The sequence below is a fragment of the Dermacentor andersoni genome, chromosome 3 (genome assembly GCF_023375885.2).
Source record: "Dermacentor andersoni chromosome 3, qqDerAnde1_hic_scaffold, whole genome shotgun sequence".
In the NCBI taxonomy this organism is placed as follows: Eukaryota; Metazoa; Arthropoda; class Arachnida; order Ixodida; family Ixodidae; genus Dermacentor; species Dermacentor andersoni.
This window is the reverse complement of record NC_092816.1, coordinates 197937459-197965394: the sequence shown is the minus strand read 5'-3', so window position 1 is coordinate 197965394 and position 27936 is coordinate 197937459. Positions and strand designations below refer to the sequence as shown.

The 27936-nt window shown below is 45.6% G+C and overlaps 1 protein-coding gene and 1 non-coding gene across 3 annotated transcripts in view; both read right to left on the bottom strand.

Annotated features, from left to right (window-relative positions):
* LOC126524376 (caspase-7-like) overlaps positions 1 to 23932 on the bottom strand; it is a 161786-nt gene extending 137854 nt beyond the window's left edge. For both annotated transcript variants that reach the window (XM_072287375.1, XM_050172708.3), the window contains exons 1-3: positions 23002 to 23932; positions 13594 to 13837; positions 1659 to 1735 (exon numbers count right to left, since the gene is read on the bottom strand). In XM_072287375.1, the coding sequence (XP_072143476.1) occupies positions 1659 to 1735; positions 13594 to 13837; positions 23002 to 23139 (459 nt within the window). In that variant the 5' untranslated portion in view covers positions 23140 to 23932. The remainder of the gene's footprint in view (positions 1 to 1658; positions 1736 to 13593; positions 13838 to 23001) is intronic.
* Positions 23641 to 23713, bottom strand: TRNAM-CAU (transfer RNA methionine (anticodon CAU)). The gene has a single exon. It is a non-coding gene; the product is annotated as a tRNA-Met (tRNA).
* Positions 23933 to 27936: the final 4004 nt, after the last annotated feature.

The window sequence follows — 27936 nt, the reverse complement described above, 5'->3', positions numbered from 1 at the left end:
TTTGGAACCGAACGTTGCTTGCCTGTCTCATCACAGGTGCCACGTTTCCAGCCGGAGAGTCGCCATACGTCGCTCAAGTGCACCTACATACATGGAGGTGCTGTGAAGTTGCTCATAGTGACATGTGACTTCAAGAATTGTTCATGGCAACAGCAGTTTGATCTGTTGTTTCAATAGACGACTTAATGTTTAGAGAAATAATAAAACTTAAAACTGAATGTCTGCATATTTTTGTTTTACTTCATAGTGTAGTAAGAGAGATGTACTTCCATCTTGTCTGTTTGTTCCCATGTCGTGCATTTGCATGTGCACAGAGAGCAAGAGTGCCCTTTTCTACCATGTTCTAGTGCACGATCATGCCCTGTGATTCACTTGTGCCTGCCTCAGTGTTCGTGCAGCATTGACGTACACAGCTAGTTTGGTGTCATTGTGCAACGTGCAAAATCTGCACTGGGTGAAACGAGACAAACATAAGAGCGCACGTGCGAGACCGTCAGTGGAAATGCTCTGCAAGCAAGAAATGCGAGAAAAAATAAACTGAGATGACGGGACCCATGATGGATACGTCACGCAATCCTCTGGCTCCCGTATGGGAGAACACAGGGAAGGAATTTCGCTAGACGGGGCAAGGGGGGAGAGTGTCCATAATGGCGGTGAAGCTTGCCTCTTGTAATCATGGGCTTGCAGCACTAAAATATTTCTGTCTCGGCTATCAATGAACCAATTTGAAAAATTCTAGCTGTAGAACATCCCTAGAGGGCACGTTACAATTTCGAGCGCATAATCGAAACTTGCTGTGTGGCCTGGTGAGGGGCCCTTTAATGCATCTGAAATGCAAAATTGCTGAATGTATCATTCAAAATAGTGGAATAGTTGTATAAAAATAAACAGAAGGAAGGAAAACGGGCTCATTTTTACATATGCGGGTTAATTACACCCTCTGCAGCAAAATATACTTATGCAAGCTCTCTGAAGCTTTACAAGCATGTCTTCCAAATAATGTAGAACTTACTTCGCTATTGTGAGAGAACTGCAACTGCCAGCGATTTCAAATTTGATGAAAATGGAGGTACCGATACAGCTGATTTACATGCAAGGTTAAATGTACCTGGGAGCTAGCTCTGCAGGTTAGGCTGCTCAGTGAGAATAACAGTCTCCAGGATTTCATTGCTGCCAATACCACATGGACAAATAAAGACTTCAAGGCTGCAGCAATGTACGATGACGATGGCAGTGAAAACAGCTCTCTTCTCATCAGCGGTGCCACAGAGCTGGCATATGTTGCGACTCTCAGGATTCACTTTTGCCAGGGGCTACCAAAGGAGCCGATGTTCTCCCGAACTGTACCAATATGATCAACAGTGCCATTTCCTGTCTATTCTTGTGCCTTAGCTTGTGTACCAGTTGTTTGTGCTCTGAATTTAGCAATCTACCAATATGAATGAACAATTTTTTCTCTGCGTTGTGAATTCCCCAAAAGTTTGCTTCAGCTTCCCATCATTTAAATGACCACGTGCACCGTGCTAGCTTGTTCCTGGTAGGTATGGTGTACATGATGAAATGTTTCATAAAGCAGGCTACACAAATCAAGCCGAGCATGTAGCTATAGGCAAAGATGTAGTCGTGATAGAATGCACACGTGTGCAGAACATCCTTACGTTATCTCCATGCTTCAAATCCTTGGCTGGAACCACCCGCAACTCTGAGCTGCTGGCTTCACCTACTGTCCCATGACCTGCACAGAAAGGGGACCGTCCCACAGAACAGTATGAAAAAGGCTTGGTTGGTGCGCCAGTATTTTCGTTAGCATAATTAGGCTATTTCAAGGAAGGTCTCATAGTATAGAATGCATACTTACCTGTAAGCATTTCCAACATTCCTCTATTCCAACCACAGTGCCCGCAAGAATGAACCACCTTAATTTAATTAGCCTTAGGAATTGGCACAGGTAAATGAACGCCTGCTGAGGTTCTTAAGCAGCAAATCAAATACTGATAGACCTCTCCTCTAACGCTCAGCGTGCACAAGCAGTGGCGCCAGTAGCACCATGGCAGCAGTAGTCCTCGCCCTCTTCCTGCGGTACTTCGCCTCATGGGAACATTCAGGGGAACGCAGAGCACTATGCCATTGTCGATTTTTCCAGTGAATTTCAGAGGCAAGCTTGAAGGGTGAGTTTCAGCAATACCACACCCACTGAAGAATCTTTATTTTCACCTCCTTGCCTTTTGATCTCAAGGGCCAAGCAAGTTTGTCATGGTACAAACACACGCTCCTTACTTATAGTTGCCTTTCAGCCTGATAAGGACTCCTACAGTTGAACCGTGTTATAACAAAGACGGATCTTGCACGAAAATAGCTTTGTTCTATTCAATATTTGTTATAAGCGCATACATGCCGTGCACTGATCATGGTGAGGCAAATTTCATACATATGTTGTTATATCAGATACTTCGTTATATCGAGGTTTGAGTGTACAGTAAAATCTTGATAAATAGAACTGCCCCTTAAATGGAATGCCATCCTCATGGTTGGTTGGTTTTCATCATCATCATCACCACCATCATCATCATCATCATCAGCCTGGTTACACCCACTGCAGGGCAAAGGCCCCTCCCATATTTCTCCAACTACCCCGGTCATGTACTAATTGTGGCCATGTTGTCCCTGCAAACTTCTTAATCTCATCTGCCCACCTAACTTTCTGCCAGCCGCTGCTACGCTTCTTCCCTTGGAATCCAGTCCATAACCCTTAATGACTATCGGTTATCTTCCCTCCTCATTACATGTCCTGCCCATGCCTATTTCTTTTTCTTGATTTCAGCTAAGATGTCATTAACTCGCGTTTGTTCCCTCACCCAATCTGCTCTTTCTTATCCCTTAAAGCTACACCCATCATTCTTCTTTCCATAGCCCGTTGCGTCGTCCTCAATTTAAGTAGAACCCTTTCGTAAGCCTCCGGGTTTCTGCCCCGTACGTGAGTACTGGTAAGACACAGCTGTTATAAACTTCTTTCTTGAGGGATAATGGCAACCTGCTGTTCATGATCTGAGAATGCCTGCCAAACGCACCCCAGTCCATTCTTATTCTTCTGATTATTTCAATCTCATGATCCGGATCCGCAGTCACTACCTGCCCTAAGTAGATGTATTCCCTTACCAATTCCAGTGCCTCGCTACCTATCGTAAACTGCTGTTCTCTTCCGAGACTGTTAAACATTACTTTAGTTTTCTGCAGATTAATTTTTAGACCCACTCTTCTGCTTTGCCTCTCCAGGTCAGTGAGCATGCATTGCAATTGGTCCCCTGAGTTACTAAGCAAGACAATATCATCAGCGAATTGCAAGTTACTAAGGTATTCTCCATTAACTCTTATCCCCAATTCTTCCCAATCCAGGTCTCTGAATACCTCCTGTAAACATGCTGTGAATAGCATTGGAGAGATCGTATCTCCCTGCCTGACGCCTTTCTTTATTGGGATTTTGTTGCTTTCTTTACGGAGGACTACGGTGGCTGTGGAGCCGCTATAGATATCTTTGAGTATTTTTACATACGGCTCGTCTACACCCTGATTCCGTAATGCCTCCATGACCGCTGAGGTTTCCACTGAATCAAACGCTTTCTCGTAATCAATGAAAGCTATATATAAGGGTTGGTTATATTCCACACATTTCTCTGTCACCTGATTGATAGTGTGAATATTTCCATTGATTGATAGCGTGAATTTCCAGATGAATTCAAGATCGCAAAAGTTACACCTGTCTACAAAGGCGGTGGTGAGACCAACATTAATAATTACAGGCCCATTTCAGTTCTGACAGTGTTTTCAAAGGTATTTGAATACGTCATCAATCACAGGCTAAGCAGTTTTTTTAATAAGCACCGAGTAATAACAGAAGCTCAGTACGGCTTTCAAGCAAACAAATCAGCAGAGATTGCTCTCGTTGACATAAAGGATAAAATAATTGAAAATATAGAAAGAAAACTGCTCACTCTTGGCTTATTTATAAATTTCAGCAAAGCCTTCTACACTGTTCAACATAATATTTTGTTAAGAAAATTTGAAAAATATGGTATTAGAGGAGTTGCACTAAAACTAATCCGGAGTTATCTAGAGACACATTATTAATATGTTCGTGTTAACAATTGGTCCTCCAGCAAACTCGAAGTACAACAGGGCATTCCCCAGGGCTCTATTCTGGGACTCCTACTCTTTCTTATCTATATAAATGATATTATAGCAATACATGGATCCCTGCAATTAATAATGTATGCAGACGATACTGTTTTTTTTCACCGGAGAAATCATGCAATGTTTAGAGACGTCTGTTAATGACCACTTATTACAGTTGTCAGCATGGCTTCAAAGAAATCGCTTGAGCCTAAATATAAATAAAACAAAGTACGTCATTCTTAAGCCAATTAATAAACATGACTGCTACCCGGTTAGCATTAGATTTGAAGGACGCTTGCTGGTACAGGTTACCAAACAAAAGTTTTAGGTGTCTGGTTTAACCACAACCTTTTATGGAATACTCACGTTATTCAACTAAAATCAAGCCTGTCTCGCACCACTGGGTGCATTTACAAAGTACAACATCTAATGAGCTATGGAATCTTGACTTGGGGAACAACAACAGCTACTAACTACTACAAACTTAATGTATTACAAAAGCAAATTCTGCGCATACTGGAAAATTTTAAAGGCAACAAGCAGCTATTGAGAACACAGCCATTATTTACCAAATATAACATGTTGAAGGTTGACCAGGTGTACTACTTTAAGCTAGTGCAATGGATCAATAAATACAAGTTACATATTTCTGCAGTGCCCAGCTCAAGTTCATACAGTACCTGAAACCCAAAACGAAAAATGCCGCAAGTTAGAACCAACTATGGAAGGCAAGCGTTACCTTTTCAAATAACCAATGCTCTAAACAGAAAAGATATGCAAGTAGAAAAGATATGCAAGTAGACTTTAATAAAGGTGTACATACATTTAAGAAATACTGTAGGAAGTTTCTTGTGAACAGTGACATTATGTTTTCATTACTGTAAATTACCTCAAAAAGTGCACTTTGTTCTCCCTTACCATGCTCCTCTCAGCTACTGCAATTTTGATACATGGCTGTGAAACTGTGCTTGGTTTCTGTGTCTTGGTTTTTGTGATGAGTGCCATGGCTATGAATGATGTTGTTGAATGTGCTGACTGGTAACTGAATTGCTGTGTTCTGTATTTATGTTGCAGATGTACATATTTTGAACCAATTATTTGCTGACTTTATATTCCAGCAGTGACTAGTTCCCCTTTTTATATTGCCCACTGTCTGAATCTATGATGTCTGTCTGACTGAACTTCGTTGATGTATTTTGTCTGTGTATAATGTGCAAGGGGGCCAGGGCCCTTGTCAGGTGCTCTGTCGCCTTTAGCCTCGGCCCCCTCTTAGACTGTGTCTGAGGAAACAATAAAGAAAGAAAGAAAGAAAGAAAGAAAGAAAGAAAGAAAGAAAGAAAGAATATGGTCTATTGTTGAGTAGCCTTTACGGAATCCTGCCTCGTCCTTTGGTTGACGGAAGTCTAAGGTGTTCCCGATTCTATTTGCAATTACCTTAGTAAATACCTTGTAGGCAACGGACAGTAAGCTGATCGGTCTATAATTTTTCAAGTCTTTGGCGTCCCCTTTCTTATGGATTAGGATTATGTTAGCGTTCTTCCAAGATTCCGGTATGCTCGAAGTGATGAGGCATTGTGTATACAGGGTGGCCAGTTTTTCTAGAACAATCTGCCCACCATCCTTCAACAAATCTGCTGTTACCTGATCCTCCCCAGCTGCCTTCCCCCTTTGCATAACTACCAAGGCTTTCTTCACTTCTTCCGGCGTTGCTTGTGGGATTTCAAATTCTTCTAGACTATTCTCTCTTCCAATATCGTCATGGGTGCCACTGGTACTGTATAAATCTCAATAGACCTCCTAAGCCACTTGAACGATCTCATCCATATTAGTAAAGATATTGCCGGTTTTGTCTCTTAATGCATACATCTGATTCTTGCCTATTCCTAGTTTCTTCTTCACTGTTTTTAGGCTTCCTCCGTTCCTGAGAGCATGTTCAATTCTATCCATATTATATTTTCTTATGTGAGCTATCTTACGCTTGTTGATTAACTTAGAAAGTTGTGCCAGTTCTATTCTAGCTGTAGGGTTAGAGGCTTTCATACATTGGCGTTTCGTGATCAGATCTTTCGTCTCCTGCGATAGCTTACTGGCATCCTGTCTAACAGAGTTACCACCGACTTCTATTGCACACTCCTTAATGATGCCCATAAGATTGTCATTCATATCTTCAACACTAAGGTCCTCTTCCTGAGTTAAGACCGAATACCTGTACTGCGGCTTGATCCGGAATTCCTCTATTTTCCCTCTTATCACTTAACTCATTGATCGGCTTCTTATGTACCAGTTTCTTCCGTTCCCTCTTCAAGTCTACGCCAATTCGATTTCTTACCATCCTATGGTCACTGCAGCGCACCTTGCCGAGCACGTCCACATCTTGTATGATGCCAGGGTTAGCGCAGAGTATAAAGTCTATTTCATTTCTAGTCTCGCCATTGGGGCTCCATCATGTCCACTTTCGGGTAACGCGCTTGCGGAATAAGGTATTCATTATCCGCATATTATTCTGTTCTGCAAACTCTACTAATAACTCTCCCGTACTATTCCTAGAGCCTATGCCATATTCCCCCACTGACTTCTCTCCAGCCTGCTTCTTGTCTACCCTGGCATTGAAGTCGCCCATCAGTACAGTGTATTTTGTTTTGACTTTACCCATCGCCAATTCCACGTCTTCATAGAAGCTATCGACTTCCTGGTCATCATGACTGGATGTAGCGGAATTGCATTTGTGCAATTGTATTCAGCTTTGTTGCTCAGTAAATGGAATTCCCGATAAACAGAACCAATTTCCCTGGTCCCTTGAGGTTCCATTTAAAGAGAGTCCTTTGTATATACTACCTGCCTGCTCTGTGGCAGCAATGGCGCAGTGAAACTTCTCATGAATTCAGTCTATTAGTTGTGCAGTCTCCATAAGAAGCTAGTGCTTGTACTTTGTATTCTGTGCACAAGGAACAATATGAATTGTTTATTTCAGTGACCACGTATGCAGCTTGCTTAGTTCTGAATAGCACAGCCAGTAGCAGTCAACTTGAGGCAAGCATTGCGCATGGCAACAGGAATGGGGATCAGCAGTTCATGAGGTAACAGGCGCACATCACTGAATCACTCCACAATGTGTGCCCTTCCCATTTTAAGCTACGCAGTAAAGATTGGACTGATCTAGCACTGTGCAAGCATTAGTACTCTCTTGACAACTAGGTATTCAGCAAGGTTGGCGCTTGAGCCTACACAAGCCTGCAAGTCATTGGTTTGAATCCCACTAGATGACAAGCTCAGGGAAATATTTTTGAAAGCAAAGTAAAGCGATCACATTCAGGAGTGCTGCCATGTTCACGGCACTGCTGGTGTGAGTGATGTGCATGCGTACCTGTCTAGTATATCGAGCAGCTAATCGCCATTGACTGTTGTCGTATCCAGAGAACACTGAGGCAGCCTCGTCCTAGCCACCAAAATACTCTGTTGATATCCTTTGCTTATATATAGAAGCCTAAATGCCCACTTATGGGGTGGTCATGCTCCATTTTCAGTGCCATGTCTCGTAAGTGTTGGGGAAGCCAGGTGACCTTACGTTCACTGACCGTGTACATAAGGATACCACTGTTCAAGATTTCGCCGGTATCAGGTAGGTCCTGTACCCTCTTGGACTCTTTAGCGTCACCTGGTAGCAGGCCAGACCTGGTAGCAGGCCAGAAGTATTGCAGCAGCTGCAGTAGCAGTGGATCCTTGCATTCTTCCAACTACAACTTTGCAGTGTCGTTGAGTGAGGACACATCAGTCATGTCAACAGGGGCTGCTAGTTCAAAACGAATGGTTTGTTGCGGCTCTTGCACTTCGATTGGAAACCAGTCCTCCGTCAAAAAAGGCTGAGCAGATTCAGCAGCAGGAATAGGGCACCTGCTTAATGCATCCACTGGGATGTGGGCCCGTCCTCTATGATGCCTTATGACACACTTGAACCCTTGTAATCTCAACGCCCAACGTCCAACTCTGCAGGATGTCTGCTCAGTTGTAAACATCCAAGCTAATGATGCATAGTCCCAATGCACCTCAAATGATGTGAATTCTACATACGGTTGGAATCTATCGACAGCCCACACCACGGCGAGGCATTCCCATTCTTTGGACGTATAGTTCTTTTCAACAGCGCTGACGGTCCGGCTTATGAATCACACAGGCCTGAGTTAACCTTCAACTTCCTGCAACAACACTGCCGATATGCCAGTGCCACTGGCATCTGTTTCAATCATAAGGTTCAGGTCAGGCAATACCACAGCCACCTCTCCTGTCAGCGTTAGCCTCGGAGTCTTGCATGCTGTCTGTTGCTCAGCACCCCAAACCCATTGGGCTCTTTTCTTGAGGAGAGCTGTCAGGGATATGGCTTTGTCAGAAAACCAGAGGATAAAGTTTCTGTCGTATCCCACAAGGCCCAAAAACACTTGGAGCTCCATGACTGTTTGAGAGCATGGGAACTCTGCAACTGCTCGCACCTTGTCCGGGTCAGGTTGACATTTGCCTGGAGAGATTACATGTCCAAGGAACTCTAATGCCTGTTCACAGCATGTAACTTTGCTGGGATTGATTGTCAGACCCGCTGAGCCAATTCCTCGCAGTACCTCATCAATATGTTGTAGGTGGTCTTCAAAAGTTTCTGAATAAATGAGCACATCGTGAAGAAATGCCATGCAGTAGTTGTGTTTAATGCCTTCTAACACTTTGTCCATGAGAGACTGAAATGTGGCCGGCCCACCTGCTAACTAAAATGGCATTTGCTTAATTGAAACACTTTTCTATGGCACAGGAATGCAGTCTTCGATACATCTTCGGGAGCAACCGACACTTGAAAGAAGCCCTGAGCAAGGTCGAGGCTCGTGAACCACCTAGCGCGGCCGAGCTGAGCCAGTATCCAGTCTGTGCGGGGCATGGGATAAACTGGCACAGTTGTGATTGCATTTAAGAGTCTGTAGTCAGCCACAAGGTGTCATCCTCCAGTTTTCTACTTTACTAATACGGGGGCACTGGCCCAGAACTGGAGCAGGTCTCAATGAGGTCTTGGTCCAGCAAATCTTGGATACACCCATCAAGAATTTCTCTCTTTTGGCTGTTAACCGGGCGCAGCTTGCATCTAACTGGTGGATGGCTGCGTGTGTCTATTTTGTGAACTTCCAGGGACGTGCAACCTGGAAGAGAGAGAGAGAGAGACAGAGGAAAGGGGAAAGGCAGGGAGGTTAACCAGAGGGGAAGATCCGGCTTGCTACCCTACGCTGGGGAGAGAGGGGAGGGGGCGGTAAAGCGGTAACAAAGTAGAGATAAGGAAAGAAAGGAGCATAGACACACAATCACAATCGGTCACTGTCACCGCATACTGTCACCGCATACTGTCACCGCATACTGTCACCGCATACTGTCACCGCACAGCACAGTAACACTTGCAGCACTATCAGCATCTGTTCAGGCTACAGGTGCTTGTCCAATTCTGTCGCCCTCAAAAACCGCAACAGTGCCCTCGTCGCCCTCTGCTGCGATGGCTTGTGATGCCGGCATTTTAAAATAAGTTCCTCTGTGAGAGGTCTGCGGTGAAAGCGCACTATCGCGATTGCGAGTGATCGTCTCTGTAAATTATAGTGAGGACAGTCACAAAGAAGGTGTTGAAGAGTCTCCTCGTTACCACAGTCCTCACACGAGGCGTCGTCGGCCCATCCAATTCGGAAAGTAAAAGACTTGGTGAAAGCCACCCCTAGCCATATTCGACAAAGCAGGGTAGCTTCGCAACGGCAGAGTCCAGCTGGAATGCAAAGGCGTAGAGAGGAGTCAAGATTGTGGAGTCAGTTGTTTTGAAAACTGCCTGCGTTCCACAAGGAGAACGTGATGTCACGGCTGAGCATTCGAAGTTTTCTAGCGGCATCCGTCCTTGATAACGGTATTGGCTCCTCTTCGTCCCCTTGAAGAGCCGACCGAGCAGCGTTATCGGCGTGTTCATTCCCTATGACCCCGCAGTGACTTGGAAGCCACTGAAATGTCACGTGGTGTCCTTTCTCAGTCAAGGTATGGATTAGTTCTCTAATCTCAAATACCAGTTGTTCGTGTGGTCCGCGCCGCAGGGCTGATAGCAAAGATTGCAGTGCTGCCTTCGAGTCACTGAATATTGACCATCTTCGAGGTTGCCCTTGGCTGACGAGACGAAACCTGGAAGAGTGGTAAAAATATGGTTATGGTCTGCAAGGATGTTATTGAGTTTCTGCTTCTGCTCCTCCCGAAGGTTCTGTAGACTACACTTGCCACTCTCAGTGGTATTGTCGCATACATCTTGCACATTCGGAAAAAGTGCCTGTAGAGAGCTGGCCATATTATCATCAGGCTGTTGACCTTGCTTATCGCATTGCAACATTGTCTTACAGGCTGACAGGGGTCGATGTCCAGCATTCGATGCACATGGCCGCTTCGGTGCCTTCTTAAATTTGACGATACCATATGGGTCAGAGTGCAGTGACCATTTGCCAAGGCCCTTGTGGATTGGAATACCTGCCGCCTCAAGGAAATCCCACTCAAGGACAACATTGTGACACAGCTCTGACAAAAGAAGAAAACGCTGCTTCCTGGACCCACCTTGCCAATGAATATGACAGCGAACCGATTGTGCCGTTTGTGACCAGCCCTGAGCAAGCCTCAGGGTTCGTGCCTCTTCCCTGAAGGTGTCTCCCTCGCACTTGGCCGCTGCGATGGCACGGCTACCTATTAAGCTCACGCTTGCCTCAGTGTCCATGAGTGCATAAAGGACACTGCAGTTCAAGCAGTGTTTCTTTATTTCCCGGTTGTTCCGAACACTTGCAGGTACGTCTTGCAGCCGTCAGCCAGAGAAGCGGCTAAGCTCGTCCATTTCCCAGGCAATCTGCTTGTAGGTGGCTCGAGGAATTGCAGTGAAAACAGCGGGGTTGGCTGTGTGGTCTAGCAGTAGCGCATTGACGTGCAATGTGGCCAAAACTGCCACATCGCAGACACATGATACTGCGGTTTGGCAGCTTGAATCGAGGGATACCTTGCGTTGCTTGAAACCCGAAGTTCTGAGGCGCTCTCCCAAGTTGTTGCAGTACCGAAGTGTAGTTGCCCCGCATGTACGGCGCGCGAGCGAATGGCATAGGAGGGAGGTTCCACTCCGGGGCTTCAGCGTGAAGTGTCGTTGACTGCGGACACTCAGAAGCCGAAACTGGCGCAGGCTGCAGCTGCTACTCTCGTTGCTGGGCCAGAAGGGTTTGGTTGGTCGTTGTAGTGGTGTGCGGAGATGAACAGATGAAGGCCAAATCAGCTGCTCCTTGTGCAATTCAGTGGTGCCTAGCGCAGGCAATGCCAAGCGCATTCCATGATAGGGTCGGCCGCCTTCACCATTTCTTGCAGGTTTGCGAAGCTCATGCTGGCTGTTTGGTCTTGGAATGTCGGATGCATTTGTCTCCGCATGCGTTCCACCTTTTTGGCATCATAAACAGGCTCTGCTATACGGTCATAGTATTGGCGATGACGTGAACGAACTGCTCGAGGTTATCTTCCGAGTGCGCTGATCTAGCTCTGCTATTAGTTTAAACTTGCAGTCAACGGTGGTAAACTCCACCGTAAATTCGGACGTGAAGAACTACCAGTCGGGGTGCGCACCTGAGAAGCGCCACCATTGTTTGGCTGACCCCTCCAAGGCTGCTGGAAGCAACTGCAAAAGGCGGTCAGGGGGGACCCCGCGATATCGCAGTACTATGAGTACTTCTCCAGAAAGTCTTGCGGCGAGTGTCGCTCCTGGTAGCCACTGAATTTTGGCAGTAGGATGGGCGCACCTTTGATGTTTAGCGCTGGCCCCGCACCGGTTGTCTCGTTGGGCCTAGCCATGCCAGTCGTCTTGTCCAGCCTAATCATGTAATTGAGCGGCGAGGTGCGCAGAATTTCAGCTATATCAGCCACAAGTCTCTCCCTTTCCATTGTGGTCCCAGAGGTCGAAGCCAACAGTCCTTGGACAATCGAAGAAGGCAGGAGAGGCTGCGCAAGTGGCTGGGTGGCACTAGACGATTCTTGGTCCTCCATGTTCGGTCCGGCTGGAGGAGCCACCCCTTGTCAAGTACGTTCTTTATTTCGGGAAATCCTCGGCGCACACAGACAAATGCAGTCTGCCTTCCGTCCTACCGCATGCGGCTTGCTTCGCCGATTACTTCACTCACTCAGTTCGTTGTCATGCGCTCCCCGCATGCCGACCCCGCACGCCCGCCTTCCATGTTCTACCTGCCCGCCACACACAATTGCCTGCCCTCTCGTGCCTGCGACTCTGCACCACCTGGTGTCAGCCCGGTACTCTCACACCATAAAGTTTAATCTTGAGCACCCTGTGTATGTTGAAATGTATGTTTCTTTGTTCATGCATAACAGCTGTATTTCCTGTTATATACAGTCGAACCTCGATATATCGAACAGCGCGGTGATCGCAAAATAGTTCGATATAGCCAGAATTCGATATATAAAATCACGTAGAAAACGCGTCAAAAACTAGCGCAAATCAATCAATGAACCAATCGTGGCGCAATAGATACTCACATGAAGCTTCAAACAAAGTATTTATTTAGTTCGCTGAAAGTACTGAAGCAGCGTAGCCTGCTTCATATTGGCAACCGCGTGCTTGACCACGGCGTCCTCAACATAGTCCAAACGGTCCACAAGAGACAGTCCAGTGCCTTCTATTGCGCCGCAGTAGCGGCGTACAACGGCCAAAGCAGCTACAGCCTCAGTTGCAGTCGGGAGCGGGGCAACATCAGCGCTTGCTGGATCAGCCTCGGCAGCGTCTTTGTTTGGCCGCTCAGCAGTCACTTCTGCCGCGATCTCCCCGTCTGTTAACTCCGCCACTGTTCCGGTGCTGTCGTCACCGCCAACGAAGTCCGCAATGCACATGATGTGTGGCTCAGCACCGACAAAGCGCTCCAACTGGCTACACAACCGCCTCGATCACGCGCGCACGGCGGAGGCAAGCCTCGCTGTGCGCGCGTGATCGAGGCGGCCGTGCTGGCTCCAAGCCGCCGCGTGTGTACGCCGCTACGTTCAAATGGCGCCCTCGGCGCAACCGATGTGGGCAGCTGTCGTACGCAGCAGTCTGGAACGCCGATCGCGCCGCCGCTGTCTTCGAGAGTGTTGCGGGAAAGCTCGCCTCATGTCAACAGAGCGCACTTGGTCTGGGGCGGCGGAGTTCGATATACCCATTTTACATCCGGCCCCGTTCGAAATAAAGAATTAAATATGCATGCAATTTTCCATGTGATATAGAAATTGTTCGATATACGCAATAATTCGATATATCCGTGTTCGATATATCAAGGTTTGACTGTATGTACATGCTGTGCAACTCCCATCTGTGATGCCCTATGGGAATTTGAAGGTATTTGAAAAATTGAATAAATAAATAAATACCATTTTGAGCAGAGTCAACGACTAGACGAGCATCACCACCTCCGAAAGCCTGAGTCGAGTGAGGAGGAGGTGGCAGTACAGTAGGGACAGGTGGTTCCGGCGGAGCCTCTCCCGTCAGCAAGGTGACCGCCTGGAACATGCGTTTCTCTCGAAGGATGGCAACAAAGCGGTCAAAAGCCAGCGGTCCCCTCTTGGGAAGCCGCTGCAGCAGGGCCAGGTTGCGTTCATCCAGGCCTTCCTTCTCCTGTGAGAAGCCAGAGAAGAAACGTGGAGCGTTGCGGTCTTTAACAATGTAACACTAGCCCGGTCATGCCCAGCGTATTGCACATGCTGTGCCTTAGTTATCAGCTTGAAATATACTAATTCTGGTGAAAAATGAGTAGTTCAATCAATTAGTGAAATATGTAAACAGATAAGAAAATATGCGGGTGGAGGCCCCAAAGGTTATAAACCAAACGTGGGACTTCTTGCAGTGGTGCAATAAAGAGGCAAGAAAGTGAAGAGACTCTAAGGTTTCACTCTTTGTGGTCATGAGCATTTACGTCTTCACTCTGTGGTTGCACCGGTTGGGAACTACTTCGCGCATTTTGGATGGTGCATTTGGATGGCACTCGTGCAAAATTATGTGCAGAGTAAGTCAATTACTTCGGAAAGATTTGTTTATTTGTGAGGCTGTTGTACAGTTCACAGTCTAGAGCCAGCATCATGTTGTGGGTGACCACCACAAGAAAATTTTATTTATTATATTTATCTGGGGTCTTCCTGTCGCTTTCTTCTCTCAGGACATTTACTGATTTACTGGCCGCTTGAAGGTGAAATATACTCTGCCTCTGCACTCAAATCTTCCTCAGATTTGCTAAACTGAAGCGAGTTCTTTTCACAAAATGCATGCTGGGAAAATGTTGCCATTCTCTTGGTGCTTCCTACCACGAAGGATCATATAAATTCCTTCACATGTACTGCTAAAGAAGTGCTGTCTTTGCACGCAGAGGCTGCAAAGTGATATCAACTTTCTTGCCTCTTGATTGCACTACTACAGGAGTTCCTGAAAAATGATGTAACAAGCACAAAGAGAAAGCATACGCTTCAGAAGATCTAATCTGAACTGACATGTCAGAAGGGCCCAGACACATGTCCACAAAGGGTTATACGTAATATGAAGGGAATAAAAGCAACATAATGAATATAAAAGACACAGCTAAAGAAGCTTTGGGAATAAATGAATTACTTATTAAACAAAACAATATTATTTGTCGCTTAAATACTTTGAAAGGCATCAGTTATGTCACTTCAAGTGTGCAAAATCCCTTAAACAGATGAAGGAAAAAATTTCTCAATTTCCCATAATTGGTATTTACTAGGAGTGAGTGAATATTTGAAACTTGAAATATGAATCAAATAGTATATGCTATTTGATTCATGTTCAATTTGAGAATTAACTATTAGCAATGATCAAATGTTTGCTTCTATGTTAACGTAAAGGATGACAAACACTTGTTAAGGTCTCAAGGACAAGAAACCTATGCAAGTGAGGGCCGTTCCGAATGATTCTGCTGCAGCAGAGCTGGGATCGTTGTGTGGAGGTTTCTGTGCAAAGATACGGGGGCAGGTGAATTCTGCTCAATTCAATAACAATGCCCCACTTTTAGAGCGCCTACGTACAAAGAACTCTCCCTGTTTGGATGCTTTCAATGGGCACCATTTAAAGGAGCACCGGGATGCAGATTAACCACGCACATTTTATTCAGTCTTTGCACAGTATGGATCTCGAAAATACCTTAACTACCATCACGGTGCCATCACCAGAGCATTCTGTATTTTTGTCCAGACATAAATGCACATTCGTCACCAAACACAGCAGCACATGGCAGTGGGTGTGATAACATACATTGTTCACCCTGACTGATTTGAGAGGCAGTTTGCGCATTGTTCTCTCATACTCAACAAACAGCTGCAAAAAAAAAAAATTAATGGGATAATGTTTTACAGCCCTTCATGTACGAAGCAAGTGCAAAAATAAACAACAAAATGTCCAAAGAGTGACATTAGGACACAGAGGCAACAACAGGGGTCTTTGCCAACCACTTAACTCAAAGCATTGCTCGCTTTCACTGGATGCCCCTTCCTACTTTCTCCCTTTGCTCAAACCGACTTCTCTTTGCTACCTCTGTGAACTAGAAGCAAAGGGAAACAGCTCAGTTTCATGGTGACTGCCCACCTTCTCCTTCTTCGAACGCCTATCTTATTTTATTGACATACCACCCTCTACCTCCTACACTACGTTATCCCACTTCCCTGTCCCTACCCGTCAACCCTGGGTGGCTGAATACTGCCATCACACTCCAGAAGCAAGAGTACCTGGCATCGTACCTGCTATCTGCCATCAAGTATTCTGACAGACATGGCCTGAACTGAGGCCAGCTGCTCTTTAATCTGCTGAGCAACAATAAAGTTTTACCTCCCTCTTCTTTTCTCAGAACAGAATACGTAGATTGAAATTGGGAAGACCTCACCAGCTTTAATGACAATAATGATAATTCTCTCTCTAGGAAAGGAATAAGCAGAAATTGGGTAGACCTGCCCAGCTTTAAAGATAATAATGATGATAATAATAATTTATTTCAGACAGACAATCGCAATATGTTCACAGCGTTGACATCTTCCAGCAATGCTTCTGCCAGGGAATCGAGGTTTAACGTTTCTATGCATTGCGAGCAGCGCCTAATAGCGGGAAGGAATATTTAAATCAAGTTTACCAAAAAAAATGAAAAAAGAAAAGAGAGAGAGGCAGAGAACATGATAAGAGTTTTAGATGATAGCACCATGACACATAAAAAACCACATCAATTCAAACTTGAATATAAAGTGCAGACGATAGAACTTAAATGAAAAACAATACAGTGCATGGGCTTGTAAACAAATGCGGGTGTTACATTTTTAGTAAAACGCACAATAGTGAAGTTAATAAGCTGAACCATTAATAGCAGAACATTTTTCTTTTCTTTTGTAAGCACGTATTACACTCTTACAAGACAAAGGCGGTTTAACATTAAAGGGTGAGTGTTAAAGAAGTCTGGTATGCGATAAATAAAGGGGCCCTGAATCACTTATTATCAAAGAGGAGAAATGCATTTGAGGTTAAAATAGGCTATTTCAGAAATATTTTGCTGCAAAAAGTACTTCAATGGGTTCAGCAGAAGTAGAGTTATGGGAAATCAAACATGGCCTTCACAATGCTTCCGGTCTTTCTTCAATGCCTTGTACTGTGAAGATTATGGCAGAGCGGGGCATGCCCACAACGGCCTTTTAAATGTCACCGTTGTGTGCAGTTCAAACTTGATTTTGGATGTTCACGTAGACACCAGTGCTTCTGATTTTGGGCCCTACGATGTGCCAAACGTACACCAAATGCAGTTGTCCTCAACGAGCCACAGTGCGCTTAGCCAGTGGACACGTCATAGATTCCAGCGGCAGTCGCCGTATCTACACCACGTAGCAGGACGAAGCTACATGCACCTGTAGTACATATGCACAGCGTTTGCTTTATGCACGACAGGGCTTGAGAGCGTGCTCGGGCTCATACGCTATGATGCGATCACGTTCCATGGTGCAGGGCTGCTTTGTCCTTCACTAAATTGACAGACGGATAGTAACCACACCCAACTTGCACATTTTTGAAGCGCTATAAATTAGTCTGCCAAGGAACTTAACCAGGAGCGACCAGGAGTGAGCGCACGCTGGTAAGCCTGTGTGTGGTCTAACCATAAGTTTCACGTGGTTTGAGGCTAGTTGAGCGTTCGAAACTAGTTGAAATTTGCTAGGCCTGGCAGCTATGACAACGGTAAGCATGGTGGCCAATGTTTAATTCCTGTGTGGGCGGCCACAGCCGAGTGTGAGCAGATGATAGTTGCCTTCTTCCGGAAGTAGGTAATTATTATTGCAATTCAACAGCACATTTTCACTTACTTTGGCCTGTTTATTGAACTTCGTCAATATAACAGTAGGAAGAAGCGCACTGATCCAAACACCTTTCTTGACTGATGTTATCTGTTGGCCAATAGCAGCCGCGTATGGGAATCTGCTTTATTACGAAATAAACCATACAGAACAGCGTGAGGAGCAGGCTTCTGTTGAAAAGAGAGAATTTGAGAGAAAGGTGACTTCGTGATCTACTTGTGCTCTACTGCATGCTTGTGAGCTCTACATGCCGCATACGACAGCAAAGGTTGGCTGATACGTTCACAGCACTCTGTGCTATCCGTGGACTGTGTTTTTTTCACCAAGCCTGAGGGGTACTTCAGGACCCCTTTAAGTGATTGCATACCATATGCCTGATCTGCCCACAATGTTCCTTTCGTGTGCACCCCCAAAAGGATGCCATGAAAAAGCGCAAGAACCTGTAGCAATAGGTGGCATCTAAAATGCGACATCTATTACATGTTTCTGTCTCGCAACCGCTTCCGCCGTATGCAACCAGCCAAAGCACAGCCTTGAAAACATGCATCTGTTTATCCAGAGGACTACAGCACTGGGGATTAGGACACCTCCCTGGATTAGGACACCACCTATAACAAAGCCACTTTGATGCGTAAATTTCTAGCACACATTCACGAAAGTGCTACTCACATTGGTAGTAACTTATAGCATCAACAGGTAAGTGAAATGCACAAGCGAATACATTAGTTTCATTTGCTTTTCTTTTGAAATTCAGAATTCCTTATAGGGACCCTGAAACAATTTTTATATTGTGCAAACATCTGAGTTGCTAGGGTAGGCCTTTCTGGTCATTAAGCGACACATTTAAGTGCTCCAAGTAAAACGTGTCAGTTATTAGAAGGTTTAAAATAATATTTGCAGTTCCCCCGGAAAGGCGAAGCACCAATTGCAATAGCAAATTAGTCGATAGCTGTAAGAAGTAAGGATAATAGTTTTATCGGTCATATATAATTGTAAACATTTGCTTACTAACTAAATTAACAATGATAGAATGTGTAAGCGTGACTTAATGAGGATGTAGAAAGAAACAGAAGCACAGAGAGAGCGCTGTCTTTGTGTGTCAGCTTCTTTCTACGACCTTGTTCAGTCGCGCTTACACATTCCATCATAGATTCAAGCCAACTAGCCCATCAACGTGTTTTAACTAAATGAACCAGCGCAGTGTCACGCACGCACAGGTAAACATGAACGAACATCGCTCGATCAGCGCGGAAACTGTCTCTGAAAATGCTGGAGTAAGGAATCGTGGCAGCAGCCGCGAGCCAACTGACCTCTGTGCATCTGTCATTTCAACGCATACAAAACATAGAAAGCACAGTGCATATGAAACTACCGGCACTACATGCACTCTGCAAACATCACAGATCACTTTGAAGATGAGGCCCATGAGGGCATGCACTTTGGCCACGTCGCAGATCGCTTTCAAGACACACGAGAGCGCCAGTAACGCATCCCTACGGTGTCCGCCCAAGGCGCCTCCTACAGCGTCCAGAATTCGCATGGCCTACGCCACAGTAGACACCGTGCTTGCCTCCACTATGTACGGAGCGGAGGGCGAGGAGGACATCAAGGCACCATAGCTTCCGCCGGACAAGAACGCCCCTCCTCCCTTGCCTCACCTCCCTTCCTCGCATGCCACAAGAGAGGACACGCATCCAGGTCGCATTCCTTACACACGCGAGATTGAACCTTGTTTGCCGGCTTACCCTCACAGTCTTTCACTCATACGGAACCTCACGGCGACAGCAGAAATGCAGCTGGAGTGTCCATATAATTGCTATCGTAATAAAATGTGCATCGCTACCAATTGCAGCGGCCCCATTCCTCTAAGTTTTCAGCTGCCCTGTTACAATCTTCATAGTTGGCGTGCATGGAATTAGTTAGGTGAGCTATCTGATTGGCTACCCATGTTGTGTAGCAGTATCCAAGTGTCTGGCCGTAACAATATAGCAGTAATCAAGTGTCTTCTATTTTGCTGCTAGCGTAAATTTTCTGTGGCAGTGTAATTGTAAGCACGTTGCTGTTTTAAATGTTTTACACTTGTTTATAGGCAATATTAGCTCTGTGTTTGGCTGGTGGCTGCACCGTGCAGGTCGCTCATGCTTGCGCATCCACCGATCTGTTAAAACGTCCAGCTCGGCTGTGTTTACTGGAATATCAGATGAACTCAGTGCTGCAACAGAACATTCTATACGCGTGGTGCTTGGATAGCTCTCGCTGGAGATCGACGGCCAGGCGACTAGCAGACAGGCTGGAGAGGCTTCGCGTGTTGGCTCCAAGACACCGGAAGTATATGTCATGACATCACGCCATGACGCAGTGCCAGCAAAGGCAGAGCTTAGCCTCGATGGCTCGGTGAACGAGTTGAGGGGGAAAAGCACGGCTAGGGAGGAGGGTAACTCGCAATTGTTTGTAGCTTTCTTAATACCAGACGCTTCCCTTAAATAGTGGTGCAAGTATTTTACTGTAGCTGTACCATACACTCCTACGTTTCTCCAAGCCGTTTCAGGGACCCGTTAAGTTTCGTTTGCATATGCCAATTTTCATACCTCTTTTTGCCTACAACGCGGGATTGTACAAAGAATGTATTGAAGTAAAATGATTTGCAGTCACAATAACGCCCCAGACTAAATGACTGGCACTTTTACAGTGGTATCACTTTCACTTGACGAATGAACAGCTCTCCCAGCAAGGTGGCGAGTTTCACTTCAAGAGGCGCCATAGCAAATTGAAGATGGGGTTGTGGATACCAAGGGAAAAAGGGAGAGGGAGACCAGGAAAATGTAATTCTCCTGGCGCATCTATACGACATGCCTTTGAGGAGCACTTTCCACTGCATTCTTGACTTGTCACTGACTATACATGTTGAAGGCTGGGGCTAACTTAAAGGGACTGACAACCAATTCTAATGGTACAAATTTTTTTTTTAGTGCAATGGAGAGCTTACCGGTCTGAGGGTCTAATCATGAAGTCCTAAGGTGAAAAACGCCGTGGAACATTTTTTATCAGAATTTTTCTATCTGCAGTGAGGATGTAGTTGTTTACTAGAAGCATGCTGAAAACGGTGATAGGTGAGTGTGATAACAGTTACACACTGGCATTAGCTGGAGGCAGATGACAAGTGCGGCTGCAGCTGTGAGTACGTAGTATTTTGTTTATCAAGTCTATCTTGCCGCGATTCATGTTTTCCAAAGCAAGTTAATGTATTTCTGCGATAATAGCTATGTGTTTTCGTAGTTTACTGTCCAACTGCTTTGGTATTTCACCAGTCAAAACGAAACCAATCGGATCGAAAATGAAACGACGCTTGTACACGTGACACAAAATTCAGCGTGTCGCTGTAGCCATGCGTGTGCTTTTGCTTTCCGAAGCATACAACAAAGTGCAAGTGTCTAATAATATACCAACTGCAACTTCAGCAATAGTTCTGCTATACTTAATAACAGTTGACTTACGTGCAGTAATCTCATAGAATACATCCGAATTACCAAGTTTCACTGCCAGGTCAAGCCACTTAGTGGTTTTTGAGGCTTTCTTTGTCAATCTAAGATTATAATTCCTACTTAAATCACAAACAGTGTGCTGGATTCTATGACTATAAATCATGGTAATTTAATTTAATTTCCATCAACGTCTCACAGCACATTCTATTCTGCCCAGTTGTCAGCCCCTTTAAGCACAATAGCAGACAAAAGAGGAAAAGTGCCTCGGGGAGCCAGTCACGCGTCAATTTTGCGTGCATTTGCAGCGTTCTTTTACGCTCAGAAAAACTTTTATGTAGCACATATTGAGCAACAGAAAGCTGTATCGGGAGTTTTTCATGTCGCTCTACAATTTTTTCACTGACGTGTTTCATAATCATCATCATCAGCCTATTTATGTCCACTGCAGGACGAAGGCCTCTCCCTGCGATCTCCAATTACACCTGTCCTGCGTCAACCGATCCCAACTAGCACCCGCGAATTTCCTCATTTCATCGCTCCACCTGGTCTTCTGCCATCCTCTACTGTGCTTCCCTTCTCTTGGTACCCATTCTGTCACCCTAATGGTCCAACGGTTATCTAATCTGCGCATTACATGACCTGCCCAGTGCCATTTTTTTCTCTTGATGTCTATTAGAATATCGTCTATACCAGTTTGCTCTCTGATCCAAACCGCTCTATTTCATCTAATTATAATATCTGAGAAGTACATTCATTATTTACGACAAATTATGTAATTAGGCAGAATGAAAAAAAATAATCTGAGTATCTACAAGAGATAACAAACAACATTACCTTGGTTCTATCCAGCTATGCGGAATTCCCATATTTTTACCGTTTGGCTAAAGTCACGTGGGACACCCTGTATATCTCTGACTGTGACGTAAAGAGCGCAGGTTCACATGGTCACGCAGAAATGAAGTTCTGCTCACTTTCTCACTTTTTCTGCATTTGTGGAGCATGATTCGCTGGGTATGAAAAGTCTTACACGTCTTGTTTCATGATTGCCTTTGTTTACACACATCACAGAAAAACAATGTCGAGCGAGGAACAGTTTCTCATTATCTTATCCACGATTGATGGCACAGCTGGTGTGCCACGACTATCTCGATCAGATACCACAATTCATTAAATACAGGGCCGTACCCAGGAATTACCTTTGGGAGACGTTTTACAAGGCCAACGGTGACCTTTTCGAATTATTCATATTATCTTGAAATATTCATATGAACTTATTTGTGTGTGTGAATCAACCACACCACTGACATAGGGCAGTACAAACATATATTGCTGATATTTACATATATATTTAATACAAGTGCCCTAGCTAACTTTAGCCAAGATGTTCAGCGAAAAAATATTAAGATTAGGAAACCCCGGTGCAAGATACAATTATAAGACTTACGGTGTTCATTCACACCGTAGGTCTTAAAATTGTGTCTTGCACCCATGATGATGTTCTTTCAATTGATTTTTTCGTTTTTTTTTCTCCCAGTGAACAGCATGGCTAAAGTTAGCTGGGACACCCTCTAAAATGACATATGTAAGTTGTGCTGAGCAGTAGAGATCGCCGCGGGTATAATTTATGGGGGTGTAAGGATCTCCTAACCTCCCTCCTAGTGACGGGCATCGGTTCATCATCTCAAAATATTGTGCGAAACAACATCGTTGACAATTAAGATGTCATACACTGACCCGAAAAAACAAACTTCTTTATGTGCCGAGCGCGACGCCGCTCGAAAATACCGAACACTAACCGCAGGCTTGAACAGCGTGCGTTACTTTAGCGAGCGCTGCTCGCTGAGGTACTTGCACGCGATCGCTGGTGCGTGCGAAGTTTTGGGGGCGCGATGGCGCAAGCACTTTCCGTTGTCTGCGCCTTTCGCGAACTTTGCTGCGCGGTGATGTATGTAATCGCCGATGACCTCACCCGAATGTCGTCGACCATTGCGGCAGTCAGGATGTCTCTCGAGTGCAAACTCGGCGCTAAAACGTCGAAATCAATGCACGCCACCAGAGCACTGATCAAATCGGGATCCCTGAACTTCCTACGATGCTCCAGATCCATCGCGCGCGCACTCGATTACACCCAGCGATTCACTGCGGAACACACAAAAGTAGGACCAGCTGAAGCACCGTTGGCTCACTGCACACACACAAAGCACAACGAAGACAGATCGGAAGGCCCGCGACACGTAAAATGTGGAGAGGGGTAGTAATGTAACCAGCAAAGAGGAAGGTGTTGCGGGTGGTCGGACGTGGGAGCGTTTGAGCCAATGTTGACGCCGGCCGTGAAAATAGGCGAACCCGACAGCGGTCTTGCGGACATTTGGGCGCTCGCCGCTGCCGAATAGGCTCATTGCATAACCAGTCACTTTAAACATTCGCACACTGTCAGGCGGACTGCCTAAAGGTAGCAAGTGATTGAACAAGGCAGACATACAACATGCGAAGAAATTCGGTAAAGTCGTAGGTAGCTACCAAGAAATTGTGCATAAGTATCACAGTATCGTTGTTAATTGTTAAAACGTCAATATGAAAAAAAAAAAAAAAAAAAATAGGCCGCCTTTGCCCCGGGTGAGGATCGAACTCACGACCTTCAGATTATGAGACTGACGCGCTGCCTACTGCGCTACCGAGGCGGACGGAAGGCGGCTCTTAAATTACTAGTTAAAAAGCATAGCAGAGCCTATCTGCGGTGATGATTGATTGATTGCATTAAAGTTTGAATCGCATTCATGCCAACATTTCCTGAAAAAATTCACACCACACTCCAGCGTTCTTTTCTTTCATTCAACGAACACCGATTAAAGGTAATCGCGAGGTTGAGGCCACAAAGGCCCATACACGTTTCCGCCGAGGTTAAGAGGAAGCTTTAGCTCGGGTGCTCCTATCTAAATACATGTAAAAGCAGAATTCGTTTTTCTCGGCAACCACTGCACCAAATTTGACGAGGTTTGTTGCGTTTAAAAGACAAACCTAAAATCTAGTGACTGTTCGTTTCGAAGTTTTAAGTTAGGTCGTCAATTTTTTATTAAAAATTGGCAAAAATCGAAAACTTTCAAAAAACGAGACTAGCAAGTTTACAACTCTGTAACTGAACCACTAAATATGATAATACAATTCTGTGAATTGCATCTAGTAGTACATCTAAAGCGGACAAAATTGATATGTTACACATGAATATAAAAAAATTTAATCACAGGGAAATACAATTTTTGCAAAACCGTTGTAACCAACGTAACAAATTCACGTAAGATGTAAAATGACATACTGAATTTGTCCGCTTTGAATGATCTAATGGATGCCGTTTACAGAACCGCGATATCAGTTCTTGATGCAGAGCTATTAATTTGTAAACTTCGTGCTTCTATTTTTTTCAAACGGTGAAATATTTGAAAATCGTTTTAAGAAAATTCAAGCCCTAAATCGAAATTCCGCTTCCAACAGTCACTAGAATTTAACTTTCTCTTTCAAATGCCACAAATTTCATCAAAATCGGTCCAGGGGTTATCTCATAAAAACGTTTTTGCGTTTTACATGTATTTGAATAGGCCGCGTCGGAGTTGGGCCCGGGCTAAAGCTTCCTCTTAAGTACCGCCAACGCTAGGGTGGCTAGAAGGGGAGGTGTGAATACCGGCGGCGCAAACGTGACCCCACAGAGCACCATGCCGCGGGGCGGCGCTGTTGACCAAGGCGGGGTAAGCACGCAGCCGAAATGAGCGCCTCGCCAGCCTCGCGTCGGCTGCATCTCTACCACCGAAGTGAAAGTGAGCCCGTTTCGCGTATCGCGCGCTTTCTGCGAGCGTCAAAGAATGAATCTTCATCATGAAAACAATGTTATGTCAGCCCAAATCATTACTCCTGTGAAATTTTACGGGCCCAGTTCGCACTGTATCGAGATTCAAACGCGTTTTGTCTGTGCGCATTTCGTGAGCTGGTTTTGGGAGTTAGGAGCTAGTGGGGGCTTCGAAATAATTTAGACCACTTCGGGTTCTTTAACGCGCACTGACATCATACGGCACACGGACGCCTTGCATATCGCTTCACTGAAAAAAAGAATAATGGGGTTTTACGTGCCAAAACCACTTTCTGATTATGAGGCACGCCGTATTGGAGGACTCCGGAAATTTTTGACCACCTGGGGTTCTTCAACGTGTACCTAAATCTAAGTACACGAGTGTTTTCGCATTTCGCCCCCATCGAAATGCGGCCGCCGTGGTCGGGATTCGATCCCGCGACCTCGTGCTCAGCAGCCTAACACCATAGCCACTGAGCAACCACGGCGGGTTCCCTGAAAATGCGACCGTCGTCCTCGAGATCAGCAGTCAAACACCCTATGCGTGCCGTAAGACCTGTAAACTGCAGACATTACCTAATAAAGTCTGGACGTATTTACAAACCACTTTTTGTCTGTAGCATGTCATTTTGACGCTCATATAAGGAATTTACTATGATTGCAGACAGTGAAGCAACAGATCTGGTCATGAAATCGTTTATTTACAAGTGAGCAAAAAATTTACAACACACAAGGTTTCAGTGTTTTCCGTTTCTTCTCACTGCTCTGCTGATTGACACCTTTAAAGGGACCCTGAAACGCTTTTGACGATTTTCTACAAACGTACTGAGTCGTTAGAGTAGGTCCTTCTGATCATTAATTGACACATCTAAGTGCCCCGCGTAAAGCGTGTAATTTATTATAAGGTTTTAAATATGCACATCGCTGCCGATCGCAGCACACTGCTCGGCGGAATTTTAAGCCGCCCCTACCCATATGACCGAAATCACCCATACGACGTCAGTGGGGCGAGCTATCCGATTGGCTGACAAGAGCGCGTGATCGATAATTTTTACAACTTTATGGTAAACAAATGATCTTCGTAATAGTTGGAATGTTAGTTAATTTGTTTTTATGAAAAGAAAGTAACATAAAGAGAATGCACAAGAACAATCTTTCAGTTCACTTAAGCACTTCCGGCACACAGGAAGTGTCGTCTGCTTGTTTTACAACGTACTCCATTTTGAGGAGAGCTCCGCGGTCGTAGTCGGTCTCAGTCTTTTCGCGAGCACTATGATTAGACTTTGTTGCCTTGTGGACTGCAAACGTAGCGACTGGCAATATGTCAAGCTGCGACATCGTGTCCCTCTGCAAGGCAGCGTACGAGCGAACTGGCTGCTGCGCATCGGACTGCCGCTATCCGATCGGCGCCAGGATTTGCGCGTTTGTGGCCGTCACTTTACACCGGAAGATTACTAACGCAATAGCGTTTCGCGAGTCCGGTATTAGTGCAAACGCAAGCACAAGGGGACAGAGTCTGGCCGCTCGACTGTGCCGTAACAGGATGCGCCATGAGATGAGCAGAAGGGCAAATGTGAATGGTCTGCACGGTGCATTCTTCTTTGCTGCTGGTGTATATTTTTCGCAGGAGTGTAATCATCAACACGTTATTTTTATAAATGTTTAAAATGTTTTACACTTGGTTAGAGCAATATTAGCGCTTTGTTTGGATGGTTAAGGGCTGCGCCAACAAGTGTATGGACCGTGCAGACCGATCAGGCCGCTTACGTACGTCTACGCTAAAGTTCCTTCATCAGCTTGAGTTTAGGCCACTAGTCATTTGCCGAAATGGCCAGCTTACCTGTCGTTACCGGAATACTAGACACGTTCGGCGCTACGACAGAATGCTCGAAACGCACGCTGCTTCGATAGCTCTCGCTTGGGGTTGACGGCCAAGCGGCTAGCGGAGAGGTCTCGCGCGGGCGGGGGAGGGCTCCAAAACAACCGGAAGTGGACGATGTGACGTCGCATCGTGACGCAAACCAGTGAAGGCGGAGCTTAGCCCCGCTCGCTCGGCGAACGAGTTGAGGAGGAATAGCATGGCTAGGGAGGAGGGTAACTTCTAATCGCTTGTAGCTCCATTAATACGTAACGCTTCACTTAAATTGTGGTGCGAATGTTCTACTTAAGCTGTACCCTACGCGTCTACAAAATTTGTCCGAACCGTTTCAGGGGCCCTTTAAGCAAAAAGTGAATCCTTGTGAGGCAATAAAAACGTATAACTGAGGCTGTCAGGGTAGCAGAATGGTCTAGGCAACCAATCTTTGACATTTAACCAATTGACTGCAAAATCTCGGCCACAGCTTTGGCATGCTAGCGTGTTACACTGAATTAAGAATTATGGGGTTCTACGGGCCAAAACCACTTTCTGATTATGAGGCAACGCCGTAGTGGAGGGCTCCGGAAATTTTGACCACCTGGGGTTCTTTAACGTGCACCTAGATCTAAGTACACGGGTGTTTTCACATTTCGCCCCCATCGAAATGCGGCCGCCGTGGCCGGGATTCGATCCCACGACCTCGTGCTCAGCAGCCCAACACCATAGCCACTGAGCAACCACGGCGGGTGTTACACTGAATAAACGAGTGAGTTTGTTTTCAAGGACATTGTCCAGCTTATAGAACGATTCTGAGGGATATAAAAGGCCCTCAAGGTCCCACTCTTTGGATGCCTCTGGTGGAAGCTCTCTGGGGATATTGCCTTTATGGTGCTTCGCAGTCTTCACAATGTGTGGGCAAAACACGTCTTCTCGCCACATAACCTGCAATGTAATAAACTAGCCGTGCGTTGCTGCGGTGCTCAACATAACTTTGGTGGTCCACAGCATCTCGCCCTCGAATGACGGCATGTCGGGAGGAACACTCCAAAACAGGCGACGAGACCAACTGACAGCGGAGGGCGCAGGCCAGCGCGGGAGTACTACGCCGTAATACCACGCCGCGAGCAGCAGCGCCACGTTCCCCCTGGTGGCATCGGTGCGCAAGGGGGTCACGCGCGCCCGAAGGAAAGCGCCGCCGGTATTCACAC